Below are 14,858 nucleotides of genomic sequence, written 5' to 3'. Positions count from 1 at the left end.
TCATTTGTATTAGCATTAGGATTATGGATGATGTCCAGTCGTCCATATACCTTTTGCCATTTTCTTTCTTTTTATTTAACTCTATGATGTAATCTTCCACTCCCACTCTTTGTTTACAGTTTATGTAGGCAAACTTATATTAAGTGCCCACTGTGTTCAAGGGACTGTGGTAGATTTTGGGCCCCTAGAATATCATGCCAAACCTTGAGATGTTTTGCCTCTCATCTCCTTTCTTTTCCCCAGAGGGAAATATTGACAACCATAGTCAGACAAAAAGTGATTGTTAATGAATGTATGTCAACCTGGAGGGAGGTCTCTGGTGGAATGTATGAGGGATCTGACCTGAGTCCTATTCTGTTCGACATTTTTATGAGCAACATATTGAGAATGCTTGTCAAATTTATCACTGTCACAAAAGTGGGTGGAATAACTAACACTTTGGATGAGAGACGGGATCTAAAAAAGACTAAAACAGGTTGGAACAATGGTCTAAATCTAGTACATTGAAATATTTTCAAATACTCAGAAAAATGTCTGATCTCATCAATGTAGTTGTCCCTTCCAGTTTTGAAGAATGTGATCCTTCCATGCCTGCCTGTACTGGTTGGCTTTTATCCATGTCTCATGAAACAAGGATGGAATATGAGAGGGATATTGGGTTGGGTTAAAAGAAACTAGTTGTGTGAGCAAGGGATAAAATAAAATTACTAGACAACTACTTTTCTGAAAAAAAGATCTAGAGGTCTTAGTTGACAACAAACTCTGTCTGAATCTATACTTGACAGGGCTGCCCCTAAATCTAGTTTGATCTGAGGCTACATAAACAGGAAGCATAAATGTCCAGGATGAGTCAAATTATAGTCCCATTTGCTTCCTATTTTGATCAAACCAAATCTGGAGCAACACTTTTAAGGTCTGGGTATCACATTTTAGGACAGGCTGACACATATCCAAAGGGAGAGTGATTAAGATAGTGAGGGGGGTTTGTGATCAATCCACAGGAGGTTCAATGGATGGAAATGGAATTATTTAATAGAGAGAAGTGATTTGGAGAGGAGAGTGTTTATCTTTCATTGATGTCTCATCCAGTTTCTTTTAGCTTGCAAATTCTGCTGAGTTGTTACTTTTTTAATCCAGGCTACTGACTTTGTCTGTCCTGAGACCCTATGGGAGCCTACTTAGCTCATAGGCTCTGCTTTGGGAGAGGAAAGAAGGATATATTAGAAGGATATAAAGAAGCATTATATATATATATATATATATATATATATGTATATATATATGTATGAATATTAAATTATTGATGTCTTTTAGGAGCATTATAATATTTCCTGATATAGCCCTCTCCTCTTCTCCTACATGATAATTGTTCTTTATAAAACAAAGAATAAGAAATAAGAAAAACAATTCAGTGATACTAACCAACATATTCCCCAAGTGCATTACATTTCAAGTACCTCACCTCTGCAACAAAGGAAGGAAGTTGGATCCTAGTGTCTTTTATTTGGGGCCAAGCCCAATCATAATTTCATAGCAGTCAACTTTGATTATTTGTTGCTTAGTTAGTTAATTGTGTATAGGATTTTCCTGGTACTTTTCTCTTTGCATCAGTTCATTTAAGTCTAACCTTGCTTCTCTGGTCTCATTATAATCATTGTTTCTTACATTTAATTCACTAGAATGTATGTTAGTATTCTCCAAGAGATGGACTTCTGTTTTGTCTTTTTGTCTTTTTGCTTGTTTTCAGTTCTTTGCTACTAGAGAAAAGGGTGCTATGGGTATAAAGCAGCTATTATATGTAGGCACTTTTCTGGGTGCTGGAGATACAAAGACCAATATCCTTGCATTTCTACCAGAGGATGTTTTCTCTATCCCCAACTACTGAAACAGATCTTTGAACTCATATTTTTTAAACAATGTAGATTATAAACCCATATCTATAAATATACAGATATTTGAAAAGAAAGAAAAAAAAACACTATCATATGGAAGAGGAAGAGAATCAGGGGAAGACTTCCTGGGGGAAATTATACTTAAACAGAGCTTTGAAAGAAATGGGTTCTAAGGGCAGGGAGTGCATGTATAAATATATATAACTCTTAGAGGAGTCTACATTTACTCAAACCTAGTCTCTTTCCAGTTCCAGTCTTGTATTGCATTAGACATCTTCAGCAGGTACTTTGTAAAATCACATATCCATAATGAATCTAATGATCTCTCCTGCTCCCATTTACCTGCCTATACAGCAAACTTCCAAATTTCCCCATTTCTCTTGGGGACACCATCATCCTAGTCACCTGGGTTCACAAGTTCAGACTATTCTTTTTCCTTTATACCACTTAAGCAAGCTTTCCCAATCCATCCTAGTGCTACAACATCTATTTCTCACTTCCTTGCTCTTCTATCCACTCACACAGTAGTCACTCTATCTTTTCTGCACTCTTGTTAACAATATCTTGCCTGCATGACCTTAGACGGTTACTAGTCAATTGTAAAATGGGGGTTTTTAACCTCATCTGCCTTCCAGGTTTGTTTTAAGAATTAAATGAGAGAATATTTAGAATATTTAAACCATTTAGTATGCCTGGCATATAGTAGCTACTACATAAATGTTTGCTTCTTTTCTTCCTTCCTTCCTTCCTTCCTTCCTTCCTTCCTTCCTTCCTTCCTTCCTTCCTTCCTTCCTTCCTTCCTTCCTTCCTTCCTTCCTTCCTTCCTTCCTTCCTTCCTTCCTTCCTTCCTTCCTTCCTTCCTTTCTCAGCTTCTTCTGTCTCAATTCTATTTTCTTTAGAGCTGACAAACTGCTAAAGTATAAAAATCTAGCCCTGCTCAGTAACTTTCAATGGTTCTCTATTACCTCTAGGATCAAATACAAACTCAATAGTTTATCACTGAAAATACCTCTGGGGGCACTGATGAGGCTAAGAATCTGAGTGGGCAAGACTACTAACAAACAACAATTGTTGTTTCCTTCCAGGAACGGGAGAGTTAAGGGTTTGAACCCCAAAGTGCTGACACTTAATGTGTCTGCCTCTAATCACAGTCCAGTTAGAACTGTGTACATAGCTGGCTAGAGATTATGGGCAGGGAGATGTCAAGATTCTTGGATCATTTTAGGGGATAACTCAGAGACCACATTCGCCAACCTTGCCCAACGCCTCATGGCAGGAGTTATAAATGTGTAGGAGCAGCCTAAAGGGACAAGAGACCAACTCCTTGATTTCAGAGAAAACTGAGAGGGGAAAGAACTTCCTGTGGGTCTAAGCAAATCATTGGCAAAGGTGGAACCTGAATCCAGAGCTCCCCACTCCTGGTCTTGGGGTGAGATTTTTGCATGATAACAAACAGCTGAATTTCATCCCTACCTTGCAGAAGAGTGGCCAAAGTAATGGTTCAGGGTCTTATCTATGGCCCAGTAGCAAGAACTCTGGGTTATGGAGTATGAGGACTATTAGTTGTATGACTTCCAGATCTCAGTTTCCTCATCTGTCAAACATGGGGGTTGGACTAGATGGTCTTTAAATTTTAGGTTCTTATGAAAAGTGAGAACTGAGAGACAGAGGGAGAAGCAAAGAGAGTGGGAGAGGTGAGAAGAAAGATGACAGGGTGAAGTGGGGGTGGGAGAAGAAAGCAGAGGGGGTTGGGACAATGGGAAAAGGCAGAGGGCTGAGCCAGAACTATTGGTGCTGGGAACAAGGCCAGAGGGTTAAAGAAACAAGTCGACTGGAGGAGGCAGACAGGTGGTTGTAGCCAGAAAGATTCAGGGCACATCCCAAAGTTTCTAAGGATGGTTAACCATTAAATTCATTATAGATGGGAGTGATGGACACATTAAAGCTCACCAGAACTCTGTGAATAAGGACAGTCTGCTTTCTCTCCCTAAACACTTGCCCCACCTCCGAACCATTTTTTCTGGGGGCAATTAAGAGGCAACTGGTTTGTCTTTAGACAGAAGGGAGGGTGAACAATATGACCTCTAGAGTTTCTCATTCCTCCACTCCCCCCTCAACTTTTCTGCCTGACATTCAGAGTCCTCTGAGAGACAGATGGAGAGCGGATGGCTGGCTTGAGGGGGAAGGACCAAGAGATCAGAGTCAGGAGGAGAGATGAGAGAGCAACTTGGAGCTAGTGCAGCCAGAAGAGAGGAGAGAGGGGGAAAGAGAAAGAGAAAGAGAGAGAAACAGAAACAGAGAAAGAGAAAAAGGGCCTGAAAGGAGGCAACACAAAGAGGGAAAGAAAAGAAGAGAGTGAGAGGGAAGCAGACACAAAGACAAAAAGAGGGGGGGGAAATATCTAGACACCGAGAGATACAGAAGAGAGAAGATTGGAAGACAAAGGAGAGAGAAAGAGGGAGGGAAGAATGAAAGAGAAAGCAAGATAGACTGACTTGGAGAAGAGGCAGGAGGGCCATCAGAGGTCAGAAGGAGAAGACCCAGGAGGCAAATTGGCCTGCAGAGGCGAGGAAGGAAAAGGTCCCTGCAGAATTCCCTGGGTGGGAGGAAGGATGTGGGCGGGCTGGCATTGCTGGTGGCTAACTTGCTGGAGCCAGCTCTGGGGCTCCCTGAGCCCTGAGCCTGGGAAGACAGGCAGTAAGAGGAGCACGTCTGGCTTGCCCATTCCCATTTTTCCACTTGAGCAGATGCCTGCTGCCCCCTACTTCCAATCCCTTCCCAAAGGAGAAGCTGCTATCTCCAGAGCTGCTGGCTGGGCTCCATCCGAGGAGCCAGATGTGGGCATAAGCTTAGGCTCTGGCTGCTCTGTAATTTCTAGCTGATCATTATATTGGTTTCCTGAAACACTTTAGCATATGTGACCTCAGGAAGTCCATTTCTGGGCCTCAGTTTCTCACTTTGTAAAATGAGAGGGTTAGGTTAAATGGTGCTTAAGGTTTGCCAGCTGTGATCTGTCTGATCTCAAATGGAAGGGGTGCATAAAGGCCCCAGTCATGTTTTCATTTCCCCCTTCATGAGGGTTCAGCAGGGCCAGAAAACCCATTCTCTCTCAAGTGCTTAATGCTCCTTTTTTCTTTATTTTTCCTGTCTCAGCTACAGTTGATGGCCACAGGAGGGAGCATCTGTCTGGAAAACGCAACCTGAAGTATTTTCAAAACCGTCATCCCCCTGCTCATTGGCTTCTTCCCAGCCACCTAGCTGCTGCAGCCTTCTGGTTAGCCCCACGCCCCATCCCTGATTCCCACCTTCACGTCTGACTCCGGATTTCCTCCTGCACTTTGTTGGCCTCCTCCTTCCCATCCCACACGTGGAGCCCTTGTTATGTCCAGACCTTCCCCAACTTTGGCCGCCGATTGCGCTCAGTTCCGGGGGCCCCGAGATCTAGGATGAGGAGCCCAGTTGCTGCCCTGGACCGGGTCTGGATCCTCAATTCTCTCCTCCTCTTCCTGGTCCAGCCAACCTGGGCAGTGGGTGGCACCGACCCCGGGCAGGGGTCCGACCCCTGCTCCACCTTAGTTCTCGGCAAATTCTTTGGCTACTTCTCATCAGCCTCCGTCTTCCCAGCCAACGCTTCCCGCTGCTCTTGGACCCTGCGGAATCCTGACCCTCGGCGTTATACCCTCTACATGAAAGTGTCCAAGCCTGCGGGGCCTTGTGGGCCCTGGCCTGTTCGCACCTACCAGTTTGATTCTTTCCTGGAGTCCACACGCACCTACCTGGGAGTGGAGAGCTTTGATGAGGTCTTACGCCTCTGTGACCCCTCTGCCCGTTATGCCTTTCTCCAGTCCAATAAGCAGTTTCTGCAGATGAGACGGCAGCAGCAGCTGGGGTCTGACGATCAGGCCTTGATATCTCCCTACCCAGGCCCTGACGCAGAATTCTCCGTGGAGTACTTGGTAGTGGGCAATCGCAGCCCCAGCCGGGCTGCCTGTCAAATGCTTTGCCGTTGGCTGGAGGCCTGTCTGGCTGGCAGCCGGAGCTCTCATCCCTGTGGTATCATGCAGACCCCTTGTGCTTGCTCTGGTGGGGATGCCCCAGATCTGGCTGCTGGGGAGAACCCTTCCCGAGGGGATGACTGCCTGAGGGATGGCACAGAAAGCCCAGAGAACTGCCTCACTAGCTTGACCAAGGACCGAGGAGGGGACGGCAGGACCGGTGAGTGATCAGGGCTTCCCTAACAGCTGACTTCCATCCATCCTCACAAAAATTCCAGGGTATAGTGGAGAAGGACCACTGAGTCGGCCTGAATCAAACTGGTAGCAGGGATTTGTCAGAAAACCTGGCCAGAGGAGATGCAGGAAGAGAGTCTTTTTTTTTTTCCCCTTCTCAGGGCTAGGGAATTTAGATCAACCAGTCAATGTCTAATTGGGGGGGTAGCTAGATGGTGCATTGGATAGAGCACCAATCCTGAAGTCTGTAGGACCTGGGTTCAAATGTGGCCTCAGACACTTAATACTTCCTAGCTCTATGTCCCTGGGCAAGTCATTTAACCCCATTTGCCTCAGCCAAAACAACAACAACAACAACAACAACAACAACAACAACAACAACAACAACAAGAAAAAAAAAGAAAAAAAACAGAGGGATTTTATAATTGAAATCCCCATCAAGGGGAATTTCAAATTCTATGGAAATAGGATATTTGAAGTCTTAAAAGGAATTCCTCTAGACCATAAAAGCCCAGAGGCCTCCTAGATGCTAGTAGCCCAAGGGAGTTATTTTAGGGGATTATAAATGACTTCCTTTAAGTCAGTAGTCTTGGGAATTATTAACTGGTTCAGGTATAAATTCTCATTCAGTGAGAACTCCATTCTCTCCCTTTCTAACATGAGACTTCTCCCCAATAACTCAATAAGAAGGCCAAAGCTCCCTTACTCAAGTTTTTAGGTCCTCTTCTCTCCTACTGTCTTCCCTAGCCAGCCCCTCCCAATCATGTCTCATGACCTCAGAACTCTACAGTCATTTTCTTCTTCTAAACGGATCCCTTGTTCCATCCTTTCTCCATACAGTCATTCCTCACATAGCTCCATTAGTTGGGGTCTTCTGTCTCGTTCTTTACCAAGAATAAAGTTTTTCTAAATAGCCATGATCCCTGGAGCCAAGAAGGAAGTGGGGCAGAGGTGGACAGAAATCAAAGTCAGCATAGAGACCCAGGATTGAGTCTGATACTCTTGATCGCCGGTGAGTATCAGCAGGATGTGTGTTCTGAACTGGATCTCCAATATTGAGGATGGAGTTGAATCATTCTACTCACACTAAACCTCTCTTGTGGTCAAAAGTTTCTTACTACAAGCTGTTCTCAGGGTCAGGGGTTCAGTTTTGGCCATGTTTAGGGACCAAGGTGGAAGCTCTATCAGTTTCTGGGTGTAGGATTGATTACTAAGTTTTCATCTAACTTTGAACCATGTGTCTTTGGTCCCATAAGCCTTCAGATCTGGTCCTTGCCCCTCTGGGTTCATTATGAATATTGAAATAAATAGGAAGAAAGGTTGTGGAGGTCCTGAAGAAGCCTATGGCCAAGAGCTAGGAAGACAACATGGTAAGATAGAAAGAGCCCTGGCCTGGGACTATAAGATTCAAGTTGAAGTTACAATTCAGCCACGGAGCAGCTGTATGATCTTAAGCAAATCATTTCCTCTGAAGGTGTGACCTTTTCTCACCAGGTGTCTTGTGTTTGCTTAGTGGAGAAGAGAAAATTACTTTCATAATTTCTTAGAAACTAAGAGAACCAATGTTCTTCTTACCCAGGAGATAATGTGAGATTACTGAATTTGGGAATCAGGAAAACTTATTTCAAATTCTGCCTCAAAAACTTATGAACTATGTGACCCTGGGCAAGTCATATTAGTTCTGTGGGTGCTATATCCTCATGTATAGAATGAAGGGATTATATTCCAATAAGGTCCCTTCTAGCTTTTCATTGATGTTTCTTTGTTACTAATTCAGGCTGGATTCTGTAGGGCAGAAGGGCTGAGAGAAGATGTAAGGGAGAAAGTTGGCATATCCCAGGTCAAAGTTTAGAGGTTATCTGATCCAATTTTCTTCCTCATGCATTTCTGACTGTTCATCCAGTGTTTTTCTTGAATACTTTCAGTGAAGGGAAGCTCACTATCTTTACAAGCAACCCGTTCTGTTGTAAGATGGCTCTTATTATTAGAAAGTTTTTTTCCTTCCTTAAATGGAACTTAAATTTTCTTTTCTATAACTTTACCCTCCAGAGATTTTATTTCATACAGAATAAACATTTTAATTCTTCAAAGAAAAACTATTCATCTCCTTTGTACAAGGTTCTTAAGACAGAGAATTAGATAGAAATGAAACAGTTTCTACTCCAGAAAGGTTACATTTATTCATCTCCTTTGTACAAGGTTCTTAGACATAGGGTTAAATATAAATGAAACAGTTTCTACTCCAGAAAGGTTACATTATATCTTATGTATTCACATAAACTAATGGGCCGCTAGATGGAATAGTAGTAATGGATAGGATTCCAGGCCTAAAGTGAGAAAGACTTCTTAATACTCAGCAGGAGAAGGGAAAAGCAGGGGAGAATGACAACTTTTTTCCCATTTTCTGAAATTTGAAGTTCTGCTTTTTGTCCCCCACTGTATTTCCTTTTGGGGCCAGTAGATGGCACAGTGGAGAATGCAGGGTTTGGAGTCAGGAAAAACTCATTTATATCCTGTGTTCAAATGTGGTTTCTGACATTTATTACCTGTGTGATTCTCCATCTCCTCACTTGTGAAATGATCTGGAGAGGAAAATCACAAACAGGATTAAGTGACTTATCCAGGATCACACAACTAGTAACTAAGTGTTTGAGTCCAGATCTGAATTCAGGAAAACAAGCCTTCCTGACTCCAGGCCCTGCACTTTAAACAATCCAACTGTACCACCTAGCTGCTCTTTAATGAAGGGCAAGTGAATGCCTTGCCAGGAGAGGCAACTTTTCCTCCAGTCTAATTTCTATGTCAGAGGACAACCTTCAGATAGTTGAAGAAAACTTTCACTCTTCTTTCCTTTTCTTTCCTCCTTTCCTCTCCCCTCCTCTCCTTTTTCCTTCTTTTGAGGATTGAAAAACTTCTTGCTCTAATCCTCACTCTTTATCAGAATAAAATTTCCTTTTAAAAATAGAGACTTGAATTTAAACAAATTTATTGTGTTTGTATCTATACTGTGAACGTTTAATAAATGCTTCTTGATTCATTGTTTTATTTATTAAACTGTGTAGAGATTTCAGTCAAATGTAGGGATATGAATTTGATATTCCTATAAAGAATTCCCTGACAAATGCATGGGAGAGATTCAAACAAAATGCAAACTGAGGTATGAAAAAAAGTTTTCACTGATGAGAGGAAGAATTGGGAAAGGAATTTTGGAGATGACATTTGAGTTGGACTTTGAAGGGTCCATGGAGATTCAATGATAAAGAAAATGAGAAAGGGCACAGGCAATGAATGACTTGAGTAATGTCATGGAGGCTGGATAATTCAGGGAATGTTCAAGAGAAAGTGAATAGCTCATTTGGCAGGAGAGTTGGATAAGTAGGATGAGGAGTAATAAGGAGCTGAAGGTAAAAATTAAAGGTAGAGGATCATATTATAGAGGGCCTTTGATGTACATGCCAAAAACTTTGAACTTGAGACTCTAAAGATTTATAGAGTATACACAATGGTTTAGATGGGAAAAGGTCAAAGGTGAGAACAGAAGAATTTTAAGATCTGAGAATTTAAAGGGACTTCATACATCATAGAGTTTAACATATGTCTAAATATCAGTTTTCTTTATAGCAACTCTTACAAGTGATCATTCATGCAAACATAGAGACTTCATTGTCCCCTATTCCATTATGGGATATCTCTTATTGTTAGGCAGTTTTTCCTGACATCAACTATGTCTCTCTGCAGCTTATACCTTCCTTAACTTATAGCTTTGCCCTCTGGGGCCAAACAGAAAAAGTCTAATTCCTCATCTGTATGACAATTTTCTAGTAACAACTATCATCTTCTCTACTGTCTTCCCTTTTCTAAGTTATATGTCCATATTGCTGCTGTTCCACAGTCCTTACATGCTATGAACTCAAAACTATCCATCAACATGGTCACTCTCCCCTGGATCTTCTCTGACCTTTCAATATCCTTCCTCAGATGTAGTATCCAGAACTGAACACTTTATTCCATAGATTATCTATACATGTTGAAATACTACCAGGCCATCACCTCCTTAGCCTGGACATGAGACTTCTCTTAATGATATCGAAAATCTCATTAGCCTTCATGGCTAACATGACACACTGTTGACTCACATCAAACTTGAAACTTAACAAAAACCCCAGAGCCTTTTCAGTGGAACTGCTGTCAATATATTTGAGTGGTAAGGTTTTCTTTAGGAAATGTATTTTGTGCTTAGCCATTCACATAAAAAGGAAAATAAGCATAAAATATTTTACATTTAATCCGGTGGAAACAAGAATTATTACTAAAAAACAACAACAGAAACCCTTTTTTAATTTTTATATTTTATAGGTGATTTCTTGGACCCATCTAGAACTTTACTTTTATCTTTATTAAATTTAATTTTATTAGGTTCATTGCATTTTTCACACATTCCAAGATTTTTGCCAATGTTGATTTTATCATTAAGCTTGTGACCTAGTCTGTCTCTGATAAGTTCTGATGAGCATCTCAGCTATGATAAGCATCCAATGCATCTATACCTTTATCCAAGTTACTGATGAAAAGGTTGAATAACACTTGAGTTTCCCTCCTTAAAGTCAACTCATGAACCAAACTTTATTAATTATAGGGGATTATTATTATTATTAGGTGGGTTTAGGAGAGAAGACATTAATATTAGCCTTAGTGAGGACTCAGATGTCTTTTTTTGTGGCCAGAGGAAACAAGGAAGGAATGATGCTGAGATAGGAAAAGATGAATAGCAATCACAGAATTTGAGATTTGGAAAGGACCTTAATAGCCATATAATCCAAACCCATTCATGGAAGGAGCATTTACTATAACAGGTCTTACAAGTGATTTTTTGCTTGAAGACCTCCAAGGACATGGAATCCATTACCTTTTGAGGAAGCAATCCATTCTACTAATGGACAACTGTAATTGTTAGGAAGTTTTCTCTGAGCCCAAATTAGCCTCTATTACTCCCTTCTCCCAACATACTTCTGCTTCTTCCCTAAAAAGAAGGAAAGAGAACAAGTTTAATTTCTTCTCTATTTAACAGACCTTAAAATATTTGACTACAAATATTATTCCTCTCCCTTCTCCCTGCCCAGTTTTTTCTTCTCCAGGATAAACACAGAAAGTTCCTTCAACATATATTAATGTTTTATAGATTCAACGCCCTTCACCATCTTGATTGTTATCCTTTCCACATTCTCTAGATAATCAATGATCTTCTGAAACCATGGATCCTAGAACTGAACCCATTGGTGTTCCAGATGAGGGCTGAGCAGGGCAGAATATAATGGAACCATTGACTCCCTATTCCTAGAAATGATGTCTCTCTTAATGCAGCCCTTTGTTTGAATTAGCTTTTTTTTTTTTTTTGACAGTTACATTACTATTGAGTTGTATTGAGCTTGCAGTCCACTAAAACTCCCAGATCATTTTCAGAACTGCTTTCTTACCATCTGCCTTCCCATCTTGTACTTGTGTAGTTGGTGGCAAGCATTTCCATTGATCACTTGAGAATTTCATGTTATTAGAGTCATCCCAATATTCTCGCTTGTCAAGATCCTTTTGCATCCCAGCTTTGTAATGCAATATGTTACCTCTCACTCCCAACTTTGTGTCATTTGCAGTTGACAAAAATACTTTCTGTGCTTTTATGCATATGATTGATAAAAATGTTAAACAGCCTAGGGCAAAGCACAGACCCTGGAATATCCCACCATAGACTTCCTGCCACATTGAAATTGAACCATTTGCAATCTCTCTTTGAGTTTGGCCATCCAGTCAATTCTGAATCTATTTGTACTATTGCCTAATCCTTAGGTCTTCATCTTAATGAAGATAGAAAGCTCAGAGAGTTCAAGATGAATGGCCTCAATATCTTCAGTGAAGTAAGAATCTGGGTCATGTGTAAGAATGGGCTTTAGAGATGAGTTTGGTGGTGGAAAGAGAAAAGAAATGTTTAAAACAGTGGATATGAAGAATAAGAGTAAGGTTAGAGGAGAGAAATTTCCAAGAAGCAGTAAAACCCCAGCTAAAGCTGATCATAGTCAATTTTTAGTAGATGGAGTTAATTCTGTTTCATTACTACTTTCTCTTATGACTCTGGAGATTGAAGAGAGGGAATGCTAGGACTTCTCATGTAAGCATGTGAACCCAAAGATGAGGATGGACAGAAGTGCAAGGACATGAAGGACTCAAGAATGGTGTGGTAGGAAGATGGACTGAGTGAATGGGAATGGTCATGAGAGAGAGTAAAGGATAGGGTTAAGGTAGATGTGAATCAGCAGCATAGAATAAAAGAGAAAAGTTATGAAAAATATTATGGCAGACAGATTCTTGAATCAAAGGATCTGTATTCAAATTTTAGTTCATCTACTTACTATTTGTGTGACCTTGAACACATTACTTAATTTCACCTGGAAAGGATCTCTGTAGTCATGCTATCTATTTTACAGATAAGGAAACCTTATTTTACAGATAAGGAAACAAAGTGATTTTTTGAGGTCTTTACTTTCCTCATTTGTGAAATGAGATTGGACTAGATGGCTTACAAGGTAACTTCCTGCTTTAAGGCTATAAAGTATATAAAGGCTTATGTCTAGAGAAAAAAGAAGTGACATCCCCTAGTTCACATGAAATATCAGTAAGAAAGTCCACATTAAAGTCACTCAGACTTCTAGTTTGGAATCTTTCCCTTTGATCATGTTCCTTCCAATAGGGTCACAAAGATGACTAGAACTGGAAAGGGCCTCCCAAGATGGGAGAGCCTAGAGCCACCCTGAATGGTGGATTTGGCTGGCTGTGGACTGAGGAAGTGGCAAAAGTCTGCAGAATTTAGTTTTTGACATTCAGATCATGACCAAGTTGTTGGACTCGCTTTGTGAGTGATTAAATTAGCAAGGGACCATCCTTATTTTAAGTTCTCTGGTTGGTACCCTTCCCTGAGGTATGGGTTCCTTTTTGCAAAGACTCTGACTTGGCTGGTTACCCAGTTTCTCCAAGGATCCAGGGAAATAAGTGACTGGGAAAATGGAGCTAAATGACCTCTTATGGAGAAGTAAATCATTGGATATCTACTGAATATTGTGGATTTTGGAGAAGCAAATTGGGGTCAGATACAGATTAAACTTGATGGTCTCTGAGATTTCTGAGGGTTCTATCTTCATGGAATATTGTCAGAGTACAGGAGTATGGACTATATGTTGGTAAGTGAGAAGACTCCAGGGAAATGTAAAGAGTTGGGGGAGGGACAAGATGGATGTTGTTGTGGGAGAGAGAGAAATGTGATAAGGAAGAAGGAACATTTAGGGGAATGAGGAGTGCAAAAGAGAGGTCGTGAGGAGTGTGGGTGTCCAGAATGATAATGAGAAGAGACAGTGGTGGACTTGAGTTGGACAAAAACAAGAAGAATCTGGGGGTGGTTAGAAAGCTTGCTGCTATTGAGATGAGTGTAAGGAAATGGGGAAAACATCTAAAGAATGAGGAGAGTGTGGGGACAGTGATGAGAGGATAGAAGGAATAAGGACATTACAATAGGGAAATAAGGTTATTGTGGGGGAGTGAAGATAGTGTGAAGTGCTTGGGGAAAGAGTGGAAACGTGGGGAGAGCATAGACAATAACAGGAACTGAGGACAGGAGCAACTGGAGATCCTTGGAACAAATTAGGGTTCCAGAGACTGGGGAATAGAATCAGTGACAAGAATATCCACAAGACCAAATGTGGGGACCCACCCCCAAGAATCAACAAAGCAGTTGACAAGTTATTTTGTAGTGATCTGAATAGAGTCTGGAGGCTGGTGATAAGAGATACTAGGAAGAGATGTAGCTCAAAGAGACCTTGTTCTGATATGTTGGCCTCTGCCCTCAGGAAGCCACCTAATCCCTACCCTTGGGCTGAAGGGTGGCTGCCCTCAGAGAGCCCCATGTCTCAGTGGGAGAAACAACTATTTACCTCTTGGAACCTGAGTGGTAAGTGGGAGGTATAACCTTTGATCTGAATGGAAAGAACTTGGGGGAGGCTCCAGTCTGAGAGAAAGAGGATTAAGACATAGCCTTTGGCCTCTGGGGACCTCAGGAATAAAAGGATACATAGATAAATTTGTATGACTCTGACAGGGATAGTGAGATGGTGTTTTCTTCTGAAGGGGAAGCAGTGAGTGCCTACAGGGAAGCCTTCTGAAAAAGAAACATGGAAAATCAAATACTGAACTGTTGAGCCCCAGGGGTTAGCATTCTACTAAATATTCCTTTGAGGAATATCAGATGCCACTTAATTCCATGCCCCCCTTTTTTGAGAGGGGGATAAAATGATACCTAGGCATAGAAAGTGATTTGCCTGCAGTCACACAGGGAGCTAGTTCAATTGGTATCCAGGTCTCCTGACTTTTAGTTTAGGTCATTTTCTTGTACAACATACTGACTTCTAATTTTATTCCCTCTTGTCTTGTCTCTGCTCTCCCCTGGGCTCTCAATTGTGCCAAAATCACAAATTCCTTTTGGGGTGAGAGTGGGGGTAAGATTGGCCTGGATACTCAAACAGTGCCAGACAAGCCAATAGTCAAGCCTAGAGCCAAAGATAATCAAAATAGCTTTAGCCAAATCAGATCTGTGTCTGCTAACAACCACCTCTGTGCTGCTCTGCCATGGCTTGAAGGGGACCCTGGGTTCTTGGGGCCATGCCAACAGAAACTGATGCCCACCACATCCTACCAGCTT

General features: G+C 41.5%; 1 protein-coding gene across 4 annotated transcripts in view; it reads left to right on the top strand.

Moving 5' to 3' along the window:
• ADGRB1 (adhesion G protein-coupled receptor B1) overlaps positions 1-14,858 on the top strand; it is a 257,197-nt gene that overhangs the window by 44,681 nt on the left and 197,658 nt on the right. For all 4 annotated transcript variants that reach the window (XM_074264570.1, XM_074264552.1, XM_074264544.1 and 1 more), the window contains exon 2: positions 5,046-6,107. In XM_074264570.1, the coding sequence (XP_074120671.1) occupies positions 5,339-6,107 (769 nt within the window). In that variant the 5' untranslated portion in view covers positions 5,046-5,338. The remainder of the gene's footprint in view (positions 1-5,045; positions 6,108-14,858) is intronic.

This window comes from Sminthopsis crassicaudata, chromosome 1 (assembly GCF_048593235.1).
Source record: "Sminthopsis crassicaudata isolate SCR6 chromosome 1, ASM4859323v1, whole genome shotgun sequence".
Taxonomy (NCBI): domain Eukaryota; kingdom Metazoa; phylum Chordata; class Mammalia; order Dasyuromorphia; family Dasyuridae; genus Sminthopsis; species Sminthopsis crassicaudata.
Note: the sequence above shows the minus strand (reverse complement) of the source record. Positions and strands in the feature narration are given on the sequence as shown.